The 14,786-nt window shown below is 35.3% G+C and overlaps 1 protein-coding gene across 3 annotated transcripts; it reads right to left on the bottom strand.

Annotated features, from left to right (window-relative positions):
- Nucleotides 1-3,990: 3,990 nt before the first annotated feature.
- Nucleotides 3,991-14,333, bottom strand: LOC113688916 (putative pentatricopeptide repeat-containing protein At5g13230, mitochondrial). Of its 3 annotated transcripts, none has more exons than XM_027206742.2 (5): nucleotides 14,149-14,333; nucleotides 7,059-10,260; nucleotides 5,894-5,955; nucleotides 4,639-4,952; nucleotides 3,991-4,536 (listed from the first exon to the last, which is right to left on the bottom strand). In XM_027206742.2, the coding sequence occupies exon 2, from the start codon at nucleotides 10,203-10,205 to the stop codon at nucleotides 7,689-7,691; it is 2,517 nt and encodes an 838-aa protein (XP_027062543.1). In that variant the 5' UTR covers nucleotides 10,206-10,260; nucleotides 14,149-14,333; the 3' UTR covers nucleotides 3,991-4,536; nucleotides 4,639-4,952; nucleotides 5,894-5,955; nucleotides 7,059-7,688. The 3 variants fall into 3 exon arrangements, with proteins under 3 accessions (XP_027062543.1, XP_027062545.1, XP_027062544.1); XM_027206744.2 differs by having other exon boundaries at nucleotides 7,105-10,260; XM_027206743.2 differs by lacking the exon at nucleotides 14,149-14,333 and adding an exon at nucleotides 13,513-14,122.
- Between the last annotated feature and the right edge of the window lie 453 nt (nucleotides 14,334-14,786).

The following is a 14,786-nucleotide window of genomic DNA, read 5'->3' as shown; positions in this document are numbered from 1 at the left end:
TTTTAACTCCATTGTCGGTTCTTTTGATTGTTTTTCTGGTACTCTTTTACATGATAGGTTTCATAGTTTGTTCATTCATTTCTGCGGCTCCTTGTATTCCGCTCTCTTTGGAGTTTGTCTTCTACTTGGGCAAATAGCAGAAGAGTTGGAGAAGGTCCATGCAAACTTGTCCTTAAGGGATGATGAAATTGAACGTGTGATTATACCTATCAATACCATTGAAGCCATCCAGCACAATGTATCTCTATATCTTTTTCAATGAAGTCTATCAATATTGAGGCAATGATATCAACTATGAAGGTGTTACGAAATCCTCCACACGGGTTGTCACTCACTGCCATTGGAGACAATCTTGCTCTTTCCGAATCTTTTCCACCTTACAGACAAATCTCGAGTGATGCAAGGCGGCCCTTGGCCTTTTGAAAACAAGCTTTTGGTTCGCATGGAATACAATGTCAACTATATACAGCACTATTGAGTACCGAATCTGAATTCGAATTCAGAAATTTCGAATTGAGAACTCCCAATATTGAATTCGAACCATATTCAACTATTTGCAATTTGAAATGGCTGAATTACTGGCTGAATTCCATATTATCGATTTCAAATTTCCAAATTTACTTCGAAATCGATTGATAACTATTCCTACCTTTGTCGAGTAATTCATGTTGAATGATTTCTAACAAAGTTAGTAATAAAATCTTATTTGAAAAAAACAATGCATACAAAATTTATCTTGTAATCTATACAAAGAAGGGCTTAATATTTATCAGAACCAAAAGATTATCAACTTTGCTACCAATATGTGGACATCAATTCTCGCCATGATCGGGCTAATACAAATCCAAATTAAAATCTTTGACTTCTATGTTGAAAAGATTTGGTTTCAATGCTATACTGGGGGCAGATTGTTTCGATGCTCTACTGGGGACTAATACAAATCCAAATTGAAATCTTTGACTTCTATGTTGAAAAGATTTGGTTTCGATGCTGTACTGGGGGCAAATTAAAAAACGTCTCAGAACCTTTTCCTAGATTTATAGGAATTAAAGGTCGCAACATTTCTCAAACTTATAGAGCATGATTTCTTTAAAAAAAAAAAACTTGAACACGATAGATAATTGCCCATGATCCCGAGAACCCAAAAATGTTGTTAATGTCATCTTAAATTGATTCTCTTATCCGGAGATCGAATTGTTTACATGTTGCATCAATGAACCTTCAACGTATTGAAGTATATGAACTTGAAATAAGTACTATAGTCATCTAGAATATCTTAACTAAGTTCACTAGAATTCTGGAGAAAGTTGAACTACTCCACAAACTAATAATAAATATTTATTGGACCAACTAGATTATTTTTTTACAACTGCGATAATAGTTTTATAACCTAATTTATCCTAATTTAGGGGCAAGGGGAGTTAAAGAGGTTGTATATGTGAAACTAATAGCTATAAGAACCTACTAGACCAAAGAGGTGTCTTGACACCTCCTTTGAATTTTTTTCACAACAGGTAGGGCTCGAACTCCTGACTTACAACCCAAAGAAGGACCACTAGGCCAAAGCTCAATGATTCCAACTAGATTTACCCTACTATCAAATTCATCCCAAATCTGTACCGAAAGTTGCAAATCTCAAGTTTTCTCAAGTTTTCAAATTTTGTTTTGGAAATCTTCTTGAGAATTTTCTAAGCAACCCCTTTATTCCCTTGACTTTATTGTTAGGTGGCGTTTGGTTCGCATGTTGGAATCGGATTTGGATTCGGAATCATTCATCCTGGATTTGGAATGGAATCAATTATTCCAATACATTTATTTGATTCAGTGCCAGAAATGTATATCATTACTATAGTTGATGTTTGGTTCATTGGTTTTTTGTAAATGAGATATAAGAAATTTTCACTAATTAAATATATTAGTATATATGTATTAGTAAATTTAGTATAACTAATTAATAATTTCTATTAGTAAACATGTATAAATATTAGTATAATTGATAATATTAATTATATTACATAAATTAATATACATTATATAATACATATAACTAATAATATCATTATTATAAGTTTGTAATTAATTAAATTAAATATATATAATTAAAATAATTATACAAATGTTATAATATAAATGTATAATTATAATTATATAATATATATAAATATTAATTATACTAATATTTTATATAATTATAATGTATGTTATATATTAAATATAATAATAATTATTATATAATTATATTTAAAATAATAAATATAAATATATGATTTATTAATATTATATACATGAATATATTATAATTATATGCACATATAATATACATTTATAAATATACATATATATTATAAATATATTATTATATAATATTAATAAATTTATAATATATATTATATAAGTATAATTATATTTAACTAAATAATTATATTATATATTTATTTAAAATACTAATATTATAATAAAATATTATAATTATAATATATGTATATATTATAATATAAATATAAATAAATATATAATATATAATATATAAATATTAATTATACTAATATTATATAATTATAAAGTATACTCCCTCCATCCCATTGTTAATGTCATGTTTCACCTTTTTCATTGTCCCAAAATTAGAGTCACGCTACACTATTTTCCTTCTAATGTTCCGTCCTTGCCCTTATAGTGCATGTGCTAGAAAATCCAAATAAATTTGGTGGGACCTGCTATTTATTATTCATTTGGAGAAACCAGAGGAGTACGTGAGACTAACTCTCACTTTATAAGACCAATAATAGCGCCTGTCTCTAACATACAAAGGGATGCTTTTGGTTAAGATGGGACCCATGAAATCATTACTCCATGAAAAACACAAAGTGCAGCTGACCATTGTACTTGTGACAGGGTAAATTTGGAACAAAGGCTTGGCTGTCAATAATGATACCACTGTATATAAAAAGTTGCATTCCCTATAAACGTCTCTAATATTGGGACGGAGGGAGTATTATATATTAAATATAATTTTTATTATATATTAGTATATTTATAATAATAAATATAAATATAATTATATAATATATTATTATTATTATATACACGTATATATTATAATTATATGCACATATAATATACATTTATAAATATATATAAATAATATAAATATATTATTATATAATATTAATAAATTTATAATATATATTATATAAATACAAATATAGTTAATTAAATAATTATAATATATATTTATATAATATATTGTATATAATTATATATGAATTTTTTTAATGGGTGGTGGGACGGGTCCCATTTCTAAATGGGAAGCAGACTTGAAAGGATTTTGTTCAAAACCTTCCAAGTTACTAGGAAATTGAAGAATTCTAAATTTTTAGGTATGATTCCAAAATTTCGATTCCCATAGTAGTAATCCAAACAATAATTATGAAATTTATTCCAATTTTCCGTTCCGAAACCCTCTTACCAAACGCCAGCTTAGTCCTTAAATGTTGCTAATGTCATCATAGAATTTAGCAATCACTTTCTTCAAGTCCATAAAATTTGAACTTCTCTTACTTCTTGAAGCAAATTCCAAAATCAACGTTGTCTTTCAAATAACCGAGTACCCTTTCGCCTATGAATTCAAATTAGTAAGAAGAGAAAGATGGAATGGTGGGACAAGTTCATCTTCTATTGCTTCTAGTAACAAAATGCACACGAATAAAGTACTTAAAATAGTTTATCGAAGAAACAAACAAAGTAAAACTATACATGACTCCTTACCAAGTGAACGACGTTGATGGAACATTTTTCTTGATATTTTGGATGTTGAACCATAAATTTTGACACAAAAAGAAAAAAAAAATAGATAAGAAAAGCATGAGGGGACATACTAAGGACTTCTAACGCGCTACCTTGTCGTTTTACTTTCGTTTAAGCCAATCTTCGGCCTGCAGGAAAGAGGTTAAAATATAACAAGAAAGATTGAATGAACCATAAGTGCTGATGTATTACAAACGGCTCACATTTCATTCATGTGGTAAATAGTAGAGTAATAATTTGAGGGGTGCAAAAAGGGATTAAAATAACAAGACTGAAAGAGCAAGTGGAATCCACTTTCTCTACAATCCCACACTCAAAACTTGATGGTCTCTAAGAAGTAAGAACATAACTTTGATAAATATTAAAAATAAACTAATCCACTCTAAAAGAAAGAAAAAAAAAAGGCAAGGAGACGCGGACGAAAATAGGGAGAGCCCAAGTCTGACTCGCGCATGTGGTAGTGAGAAATATGCTCAACAAATGGGCTATATAGAGTCAAGAAGGTGAAAATGTTATTCATTTGATAGCAAGAGGGAGGACACAAAAGAAAAGGGAAAGAAACTGCACAACGAGAGAGAAAGAGAGACAGCCCCCGGGGTCGGCTCGGCTGGTGTTGGGGTAACCTCATTAGGTCCTGGCACCGTGTGGTCGCGGTTCAACTCCTTTTACCGTCTTGTGTATCTTAGGAGCAAGTGCACAGGCGCAAGGAGATTAGTCCGAAAGGGATACTCCCTGTGATGCCAAAAAAAAAAAGAGAAACAGAGAGAGAGAGAGGTCAAAGGAGGACGTACAACAAAGAAAGAAAATTTCAACTATCTTAGAAAAGAAAATTACCTTTGATTTTACAACACATGACAGATTAAATTCATGAATTTTTTCGTTGTCTTGGGGGTTTTCTCAGAATTATAAATCATCATCAACTCGTAGATAAGCATTCAGCAAAATCAAGAACCCGTATTTCAGTACAGAGATTCCCAGGTCTTCGAAAAAGGAGAGTCTTAACTGCATCTGGCGTAGGCGAAAAGGAAAGAATGTCCAGGAGAAGTTTATAGCCTCTTGGAACTATGACAATTCTCTTCCTCCTCATTCAGTACTGCTCAACTCCATTATTCCAACTTAAAATCCTCTTTCACAGAACAAAGCCAAGGCTGTAAAAGCATTAAAGAAACGAGCTATGAGAACCAGTAAAAAGGATTAAAGGATATTATTTTATTGCATCAAAATAAGACACATGTATAATATAGTGGGCAGGGTCTTTATTTCGAAACTGAGAACAAGGATTTCACTTTCACTGATAACCGTGACCCTGCACTCCCCTTCAAAAAGGAAAACGGTACAGTCCCCCTTTTCCACCTCCCCAAAAAAGATACACTTTATTCCCTAATAGACTGGAAAATAGTTCATTGCTCACCAGTCACTGCCCAAAAAAAAAAAAATTTAATAATAATAATAAATCAAGAAATTAAATATCCCTTTAAAGACATGTCAATCATAAACAAATTTAAATGCAAAAGAAAATAATGTTTAGTGCTACTTAAAATAAAAGATTATAACCAATACATGGCACAGAGAGTGTTGCTAATTATATCATAGAAATTGCTAAATATTGGCAATTACAAGTGAGGAGGTACCCAGAAAATTTTCAGGGATGGAAATGTTAAACAACCTTAACCGAAATCATAAAATTGACAATATATAGCAAAACAGAAGTAAATTGACCTTGAAAGACTTGTATACTTCTTTTATTGCTTCAAATGCAATTTCTGACCTTGATGCTTCTTCATTTACAGGTGGAAAAATCATAACTAATACCACAATCATTTTTAGATGATAAATATGAAGTCATCATTGTTTGTCGGTGTAGAGAAAATCAAATTTAAGAGGGGGAACTCCCTACATATAAATCCCACAATAATGGAGGTGATGGGGCACTCACAAGCAAGACTGAATTTTATAGCCAAAAACTACAGGTGGAAAATTGTTATCTATGGCTAAACTTGTGTTATTAAGGCCATACTTACACGAACAAATAGCAAATGCCAAAATATATTACCTGTACGTCCACACAGAAAAAGCATATCAAAATTACCTCAAGATACGGAAAGGCTATAAATGATAAGAATAGCCACTTAGGCACAAGCACTGCAATGCCTGCAACAACATAGCCAAAAATAGAGGCATGTCAAAACATTATTTTGTATGAAAAAATAATAACAACACAGGGTCACTAGTATCGGGAGCAGTAATCAAACAATAGCCTAGGAGGTAAAAAGGAAAAAGATATATGCTTCTTCCAAGAGGCAGCAAATGAGCTAAATCAATGAAGTGATTTGTCCAAAAAAGCACACTATACAGCCCAATTCATGGTTTAAAAGGTGCAGCAAGGCCTAACCGAAATCTTATAATCGCAAAGAAACAGAGTTGTTAAACATGCGTTAGCCCAAAAGTATAATATAAAAGTAGATTCATCACCAATAATGCTTTTGACTGGGAACTAATGACAACAAAGATCTGACAGTTTAATGCAATAACATGCACATTAAAAGACTAAACTAGAATAGTTTAAACAAAAGGCTTACATTAGCAATGCATCTCATCACCATCTGAAATCTATCACATAAACATCCAAGTTAAAAGCAGCCATAATAGAGCATTAATACACCATACAATCGATGCTATTATCTGTGATAGCATGACTTCCAGAGGCCTAAAATCAGTTTCTAGGATCCAAGTAATTTAAGTTTGCATGCATTTTCATAATGGAATATGGCCATCTAGGAAAGGTCTATTCTTTCTACATTAACAAATTCATGGAGGTTAGACTCAGATGTCAGATCAAAATCCAAAATTGCCTGCAATGTATTAAGAGTGCAAATAGTTTCACTGAACCTCAAACAATCGAAAGCAATTGGCAGCGTTAATTGTGCAGAGCATAAAACCAAATCGTACCTAGGTCTCGAAGGGATACTTCTACCAAAACTTGTTGATATGCCTAGTTATTAATAGGGTTTACACACCGCAATATTCAAACAACTTTTCTTGTTTGAACAGAAAAGAATTTCAAGGGCCTTAGAACAACATCAATGTTAATTCTAGAAGAACCTCACTAGAATTTGGAAGATGTATCTATCTTTAGAAAGTCAAATCGAGGTTGGTGTCATTTTACCAACAATGTTAATTCTAGAAGAACCTCACTAGAATTTGGTAGATGTATCTATCCTTAGAAAGTCAAATCGAGGTTGGTGTCATCTTACCAACAAATGGTTTTCAATTTTATGAAGGATGTGGGTTGTTCCAGACCTGCCAGATTGTTTTCAATTCTAAAAGAGATAGCGAATCCCAGAACATCGACGACTTTGGAAAGATTCAGCTGACTGGAGAAGGCATCACCATTGCTCATCCTGAAGGTAAGCCACTCTTCACCCAACAATACCCAGAATGAAGAACACTTCTTGACACGAGAGATTGATGTCAGTCTGTCCTAAAGCAACAATAGTGCCAATGGGAAATTTGAGTGAAAAAGTCCTAAGATATCTTCGCAGTCACAGCACAAGGTGAACTGACAGCTTTGGAAATATTCAGCTGATCAGAGAAGGCATCACCAGTGCTTGTCCTGAAGGTGAGCCACTCTTCATCCAACGATAGACAGAACGAAGAAGACTTCTCAACATGAGAGATCCTTGTCAGTCTGTCCTAAAGCAACATTAGTGCCAATGGAAAATTTGAGTGAAAAGGTCCTAAGACATCTTCAATGTTGCAAAACCTGGTGAACTGTCTCTGAGTAGTGAATGAGTCCCATCCAATTAGATATCATCCCTTAATTCATTGTGAGGAAACAGAAGAAGTACAAAATTTAACCGGACAACCCTCCAATAAAGGGCAGGTCACCAGTAATCGCCACAAGAACAAATTCCATCCTCAAAGTGATGAAACCTGTTTACATCTCTAATGACGATATCTCGCTGTGTTTGTTTTGAAATGAGCTTAATCACTGCATGGCAATCCAAACATATACGGAGGTTCTTGATAATACGAATGGGTGTTCCAGATGGTGTTCTCACAAGAGAAAATGCTAAAGCTAATCTCTCACTATGCATCCACAAAAGTCGAGCCTTTTCATCATCCTCTACATCAAGTAAAATAACATCAGAAATTGGGATATAACCAGCTCTATTACATCTCAAGTTCAACCACTCCAGCATCCCCTGAATTAATTTTCTGTCTGGATGTGACACATCTCCTACTGTGAAATAATGAACTATTCCCTGGTGCTCAATCCAACTAGCTCCAGGTTCTTTCTTTACTCGTTTCTTCTTCATAATTTTCCTAACAGAAGACACATTTTCCCATCTTTTAACACTGGCATATATGTTTGACAACAATATATAAGCTGCTTCATCATGTGGATCCATTTCCAGCACATGTTGGGCAGAGATCTTCCCAATCTCAACATTTTTATGGATAACACAGGCTCCAAGCAGAGCACGCCAGATCATAACACTTGGCTCAAATGGAATTTCTTCAATCAACTTCACTGCCTTGTCCAGATGCCCCATTTTCCCTAAGAGAGACACCATACAGGTATAATGCTCCACGCAAGGTTCAACATTATAGGTCTTAAGCATTGAAGAGAAATAAGCCTGCCCTTTATCTAGAGACCCTGTATTGCTACATGCAGAAAGTACACCAACAAAAGTTAACTGGTTAGGCTTGACATCGGTTTTCTGCATCCTCTCAAAGATTTTCAGAGCCTCGCTACCAAGACCGTGCATGGAATATGCTGAGATCAAAGCATTCCATGACACTGTATCCTGCTTGTTCATTGTGTCAAAGACCAGGCGAGCATCTTTTATATTTCCACACTTTGCATACATATCTATGAGTGCATTTCCAACAGCAACATCTTTATCATGAAGTGTTTTGATTATGAATGTATGCATCTGAGCACCTGTTTCTAATGCCGCTAAGCTAGCACAAGCCCGCAAAATACTTGAGCAAGTCACATCACTTGCTTGGACTCTGTTATCAACCATGGTTAGAAACAAATCTAGGGCTTTCTCTGCATCACCCAATTGTACATGGCCAACAATGATGGTGTTCCAGGATACGTCATTTATAATTGCAGCATCTGCAAACAAGTTCATTGCACCGTCCATCTTTCCACATTTAGCATAAACATCCATGAGAGCGTTAGAGACGAAAACATCCGAAACAAGACCAACTTTTATTACATGGCAATGAGTTTGCCTCCCAAAGTCAAAAGCCTGTTTTGTTGCACATGATTGCAGCACACTAGCAAAAGTAAACTGGTTAGGGACAACCAAAGATTCTCTCATTCGACAAAATAATTCCAAAGCCTCATCACAACGGTCACTCTGTGAGTACCTGGCTATCATGAAACTCCAAGGAATTACATCATCTTTTGGAATCTCCTCAAACATCTGCCTGGAATCATCAATATCTCCGGTTGCAGTATACAAGTCAAGTAAGGATATACCTACATAAGAATCCATCTGATAACCTGCCTTTAAGACATACCCATGAACACTCTTTCCCATGCCCATCGCATCTAATCCAAGAGAAGCCTTTATTACGCTCACAAACGTAAAGTTGTTTGGCTTGAACCCCGCCATCCTCATTTGATCAAACAAACTTAATGCCTCAGGGAAACAATCATTCTCTACATAGCAAGATACCATTCCAGTCCAACAAACCATGTCCTTGCCTTCAATCACATCAAACACTTCCTTACCAGTATCAACAAACCCACTAACAGAATAAGCATCAATCAAAGCAGTACCGACATAAGCATCATTATGGTAGCCAAGCTTATAAATGCAGGCATGGATGCTCCATGTAAGTTCTGTCCACTCCATTGTCACAAGCATCTTCAAGATAGTAGTGAAAACATAAGGGTTAAGCTTATGACCTTCTTTATGTAACCTACCAAACAGTTGAACAGCTTCATTGTATCTTTCGGACATTGAACAGCCTTGAATTAAAGTAACAAATGAAACAACGTTCCTATCCGGCATTTCGTCAAATAGCTGTCGAGCATCATACCATAATTCACATTTTACGTACAAATTCAGCAAAACGTTTCTTGCAAATAAGTCTAAACAGCCCCCTCGCTTTATTATATCACAATGAGTGGCTTTTCCCCTGATGGGTTCACTGTTTTCAACACAATTCTGGAGAATATTAGCATATGCATGAGAATTGGATACTCGTGGAGTGAAAGGTGGCATTTTGCAGCTGATCAAGGACTCTTCTTCTTCTTGGGCCAATTGAGCAGACACAAATGAGAACCCATATTGTTGAGACCGTACAAAAGCAAGGAGTTTAAAGAGTCGGCAGGAATTTGTCCATTGTAGCTCTCGACGGCTTAAAAGTCTGATCATGCGTTCTTCTACACAGATATGAGGGAGTTTGTGACAAGTTTTGCACAAGACATGCCTGTAGAACAAGCAAACACTCAGATAAGATATAGTTGAACATTTATAAGTTGGATAAATATTAAGACAGGAAAATAGTATGATTGACCTGTTCTATGAAGTGTTTCTAGATCACTGGTATATTTGTAAGCCACATAACCACCATACTGTAATATATGACGATATTAAAAAAATAATGGCAAGTAATAAATGAAGATGAAAGAAAACACATGACTCCTGTATAGACCATGTCTATTTATGTATTTCCAGTCACTACAACTAACTTCTGTAGGCCAGTTTGGAAATTACTAACAAAAAATAAAAGGGAAAAGAGTCCCAATGGCCCTCCAACTCTTTCTCAGATAAAGTTTTAGCCCTCCAAAAATTAACGGTAAAATTTTGACCCTCGATCTAATAAAATAGTATATTTGTGGCCCTTCTGTCAAATCCAGCAGTTAAAATTAACGGAAAGCATCATCTCTGAGACGCGCGACCAAATATCAAGGGCATTATAGTCCTCCTCCTCCTCCTCTGCTTCATTTGGGGTTCTCTTCCGCTCATTCCACCTCCAAATGCACCAGTTTCTGGCATCTGAGGCACCCTAGAGTTCTCAACCACTGCAGATGTTTTCTCTACCTTATCCCGAGAAGGAGGCGTGGAGGCTGCACTTTTCTCAACATTCTCTGTCGGTATCAACCTAGCAGTTGCGTCATTTGCACCATTGTCAACCTCCACAACTACTTCCTCCTTTCTAGAGGATGCAATAAATCTTTTAGATGAAGCCTTTTCAGGCTCTTTATCTCTGCCACGATTCTTACTTATATAAGCACCTTTAGAGCAAACGCAACCCATGGCCTACCAAAATTTTTGCAGTCTCCTATTCATGAGCAGGAAACTGCAAAATCCCCTGAAAATCCTCAAACAATGCCAAACTTAATTTTCTAATTTTCTTCAATTCTAGCACTATCTAGCTCAAAACTAAGCAGCATTCTCCCAAAACCCAAAACCCAAAACCCTTCGACCAATTAAAACCTTTAAACCAGGATTTACAGCCAACCCTTTAGTTCAAATCAATGTACCAACAAATTCTTGTTTACTTTTACTAGTAGCAGTAATTGAAAATGCATAACCGCCGCAGTAATTGAAATTCTTGTTTACTTTTTACCAGTAGCAGTACCCGCCGCATAACCGCCGTTGAGAAGCTTGAATTGGAGGGGTACAAGTGGAAGTGAAAGTGGGTGGGTGGTCGGATGATTCTTGTTTTTTAAGGAAGAAGCAGCTCCAACTCCAACTCCAACCCCAGCTCCTATTCCCATTATTTCCATTTCCCTTCCCTCCGTTATTGCCACCATCGGCTGCTATGGAGTAAGCTTCTGTAACCTCACACTACCGCTAAATTGTACTTTGGTGGGATTACCAACTACACTCCCTCGCCAAAGCCCAGCCGTGTGGTCATGCTACTTATTATCGTGAGGAAAAGCAAGAGCAACGGCAGCAGTGGCGGTGGCACAGGTGGTGGGGTGGTGGAGGAGTAGGCGGAGGAGGCGGTGGGGATAGAAGTAGAGGAGGAGGAGGACTATAATACCCCTGATATTTGATCGCGCGTCCCACGAGATGATGCTTTCTATCAATTTTAACTGCAGAATTTGACAGAAGGGCTACAAAGATGCTATTTTATTAGATCGAGGGCCAAACCTTTATTGTTAATTTTTGGACGGTTAAAACTTTATCTGGGAAAGAGTTGGGGGGGCATTGAGACTCTGTTCCCAAAATAAAATGGTGGAGCAACTATATACCAAAAAAAAAATTAAGCTTCAATGGGCAATTCCATAAGTCGTCTATAAGCCTTACAACAAAGCAATAGCGGATAATGTATGAACTCAAGTGGCTCTAGAGTGTTCCACATCATTTACAAGTAAGCACATAAACAAGGTCTATTTACACATTTGCCACTAATGGTACTGGTTTTTGTAGGCTACTTTGAAAGGTAGTGAAAGGTAGTGAGAGGACATAGTTGTGGAGAACTCTTAACCAAGAAATTATGAGATTTAGGCTTCAATGAGGATAGCTATTTGAAATCTAAAATCCTCTAGGGTTGGCTTTCTAAGCAAATCAACAAGCCTTAAAGTTGATGTACTGTTTTCCCAGCTATAAACATCTTCAAAAAGGTTAACTTTGAATGCAATCTCTTCAAAACAGTTCTTTTCTTTCCACTAAAAAATCTCAAAAAAACAAAGAGTAACGAAACAAAAGAAGAAAGGCTTTACGTTGACACTTCTCTCCAAATCCTTCCATAAAATCATGTTTGATGTCTTAGGCCAATTGAACTCAAAAGAGCAATAAAAACTCTTGTTTACTAGCCGGTGGGTGTTTAGCATGCTATTTAACTCTTTATCCTCTGCATTAATCATAGCAAATGCAGAAACAATGCACCCCATTATTCAATTATTTAAAAAAATTGTAAGAGTAGTTTTTATTCTTAAATAGAATAAAAAGAAGAGTGACTAAAGTATGACTTACAATATGTGACAATCCAAAGGCCCACTAGTAGTCTTGCAAAGGGTTTTCGAAATTAAGGAGCCGCCACATGTAATTGAATTCAAGGTATATTCAATCACCTAAACAAGTTACAGAATACTAATTATTTGATTTTTAAAATTTTTCACCTAGACTAATCCCAGTCTTTTAAAATTAAGAGAAATGAGGTCAGGAACTTAGTTCTGAGAGAGGAAGGTCAAGATCAAGCACCATCCCATACCTGGTAAACAACTGACTTTAATTTGCATTCTTACAATCCTGAGGCCAACCTAGATAGGCTAAAAACTAGTAGCAAGTTAACTTTGTATTCTTACAATCTTAAGGCAAAAAAAAAAAAGGTTAATGCAAGCTAAACAAGTAACATGCATTTAATTAACAAAAAGGAAGATCTGACACTTACAATGCAAAAAACATAGATAACCAAATGAAAGCGCAAAATGCCAACATCCAATCAACCATTGGAAAATCTATGGAGAACTTCAGCCAGCAACATAAAAAAAAAATGAAGACATAGAAACACAATAATATAATAAAATTAGCCTCTCAAAATGCCTCATATGAGTACTAAAAGGAAAAGAAAACCAGTTAATGCCACTTATGACTAAATTTCAATAGCTGAAAAGCTAATTAAATGAATAATTGACTAATCAATATCTAAGGACCTGATTGAAAATGTTAAACGTGTAGGTACAGGGTCTATTTGATAACTTCAGAATGCTAGAGGCAAACTACAAACCAAGGAAAAATCGTGGACTTATTCACACCCCCCGAAATTTCATCATCGTCTCCAATGACCAGAACGCAGCTACTGCTGTGTGCTTCTTCTCCAACAGAACTCACCGGAAGCTCTCAACTCCAGCCAACAATGGACTAAAAACCAGAGTACCTCCTAATAACAACGCTCACGCAAGCACAGCCACTCACATACATAGTGGCTTACTAACAAAATAGCAACAACAACAATAATAAAACGAAAATTTCCTGTCGCTGCTTTTGTCTTCACCCAGCAAGGCCATTAGCGTCTAACCAAAAAGTGCACACAGCATGAAATACTTAAAATTTTCTCTTGTGGTCAATATTTTCGTCTGGGCATTTCATCAAACAGTTGATGGGCAAACTCTCAGTTCACAGCTTGCAGTAAACCTCGGCGGTTTGCTCTCAGAAAATGTACCAAAGCTCGTAGGAAACCACATTTCATACCCATCAAAACAACCGTTTCAAGGGAAAAAAAAGTTCGCAGGAATTTCTTCAGTTCTTTGTTCAAGCAAAAACTCAAGCAAAGAAACTAAAGCACGAAAAAGACAGACAAGCAAAAAGGCACATAAGTTGCATTTAATACTCGAGTTAATGGACAGCCATAATGAAAACTTACCAGTGCTGTTCCGGCGACAGTATGGTGGTTACGGTCGGCAATAGCGTCCAAAAATGGTGCTGATGAAAAATGGGACCGCCACTATGACTCTATGAGACAGTGAATATGAATGCGTAATGAAATATTGAGACTAAAAAGTCGCGAACAATAAACATATTCGTCGTTTACGTTTTTATTTTTCTCATCTTGCCTCATACACACATATATACATACATATATATACAGAGAGAGAGACACACACATATTTGTCAACAAAATTACGTACATTAAAATTAGTTTGTGAGAACATATCTTTGTAGTGATGAAATGTAAAAAAGCTAATGCAAAGCTAAACACCATTGCATTGGCTTATTTTATTTTTATAATATCACGGAAAATTTTGGCTAATTTCTTCAAATATTGATGAAAAAAAATAAAAAGAGATAGTATAGCTCTGATAAGAGGCCTTTCTCCTTAGGCTATCTGCAGTGATTTACACTCTTTAGAGTGTAATTCACATGTCACGTCAGCATTCTACTATCTCCACTTTCATTACACTTTCACTCATAATAGATTACACTTAATACAGTATAATAACATGACCATACAATCAAATCAAACATTTATTTTTATAATCCACATCTTTAATCTTTCATAAA

This window comes from Coffea arabica, chromosome 5c, assembly GCF_036785885.1.
Source record: "Coffea arabica cultivar ET-39 chromosome 5c, Coffea Arabica ET-39 HiFi, whole genome shotgun sequence".
Taxonomy (NCBI): Eukaryota; Viridiplantae; Streptophyta; class Magnoliopsida; order Gentianales; family Rubiaceae; genus Coffea; species Coffea arabica.
The sequence above is the reverse complement of the archived record's forward strand: the minus strand, read 5'-3'. Positions and strand labels throughout refer to the sequence as shown.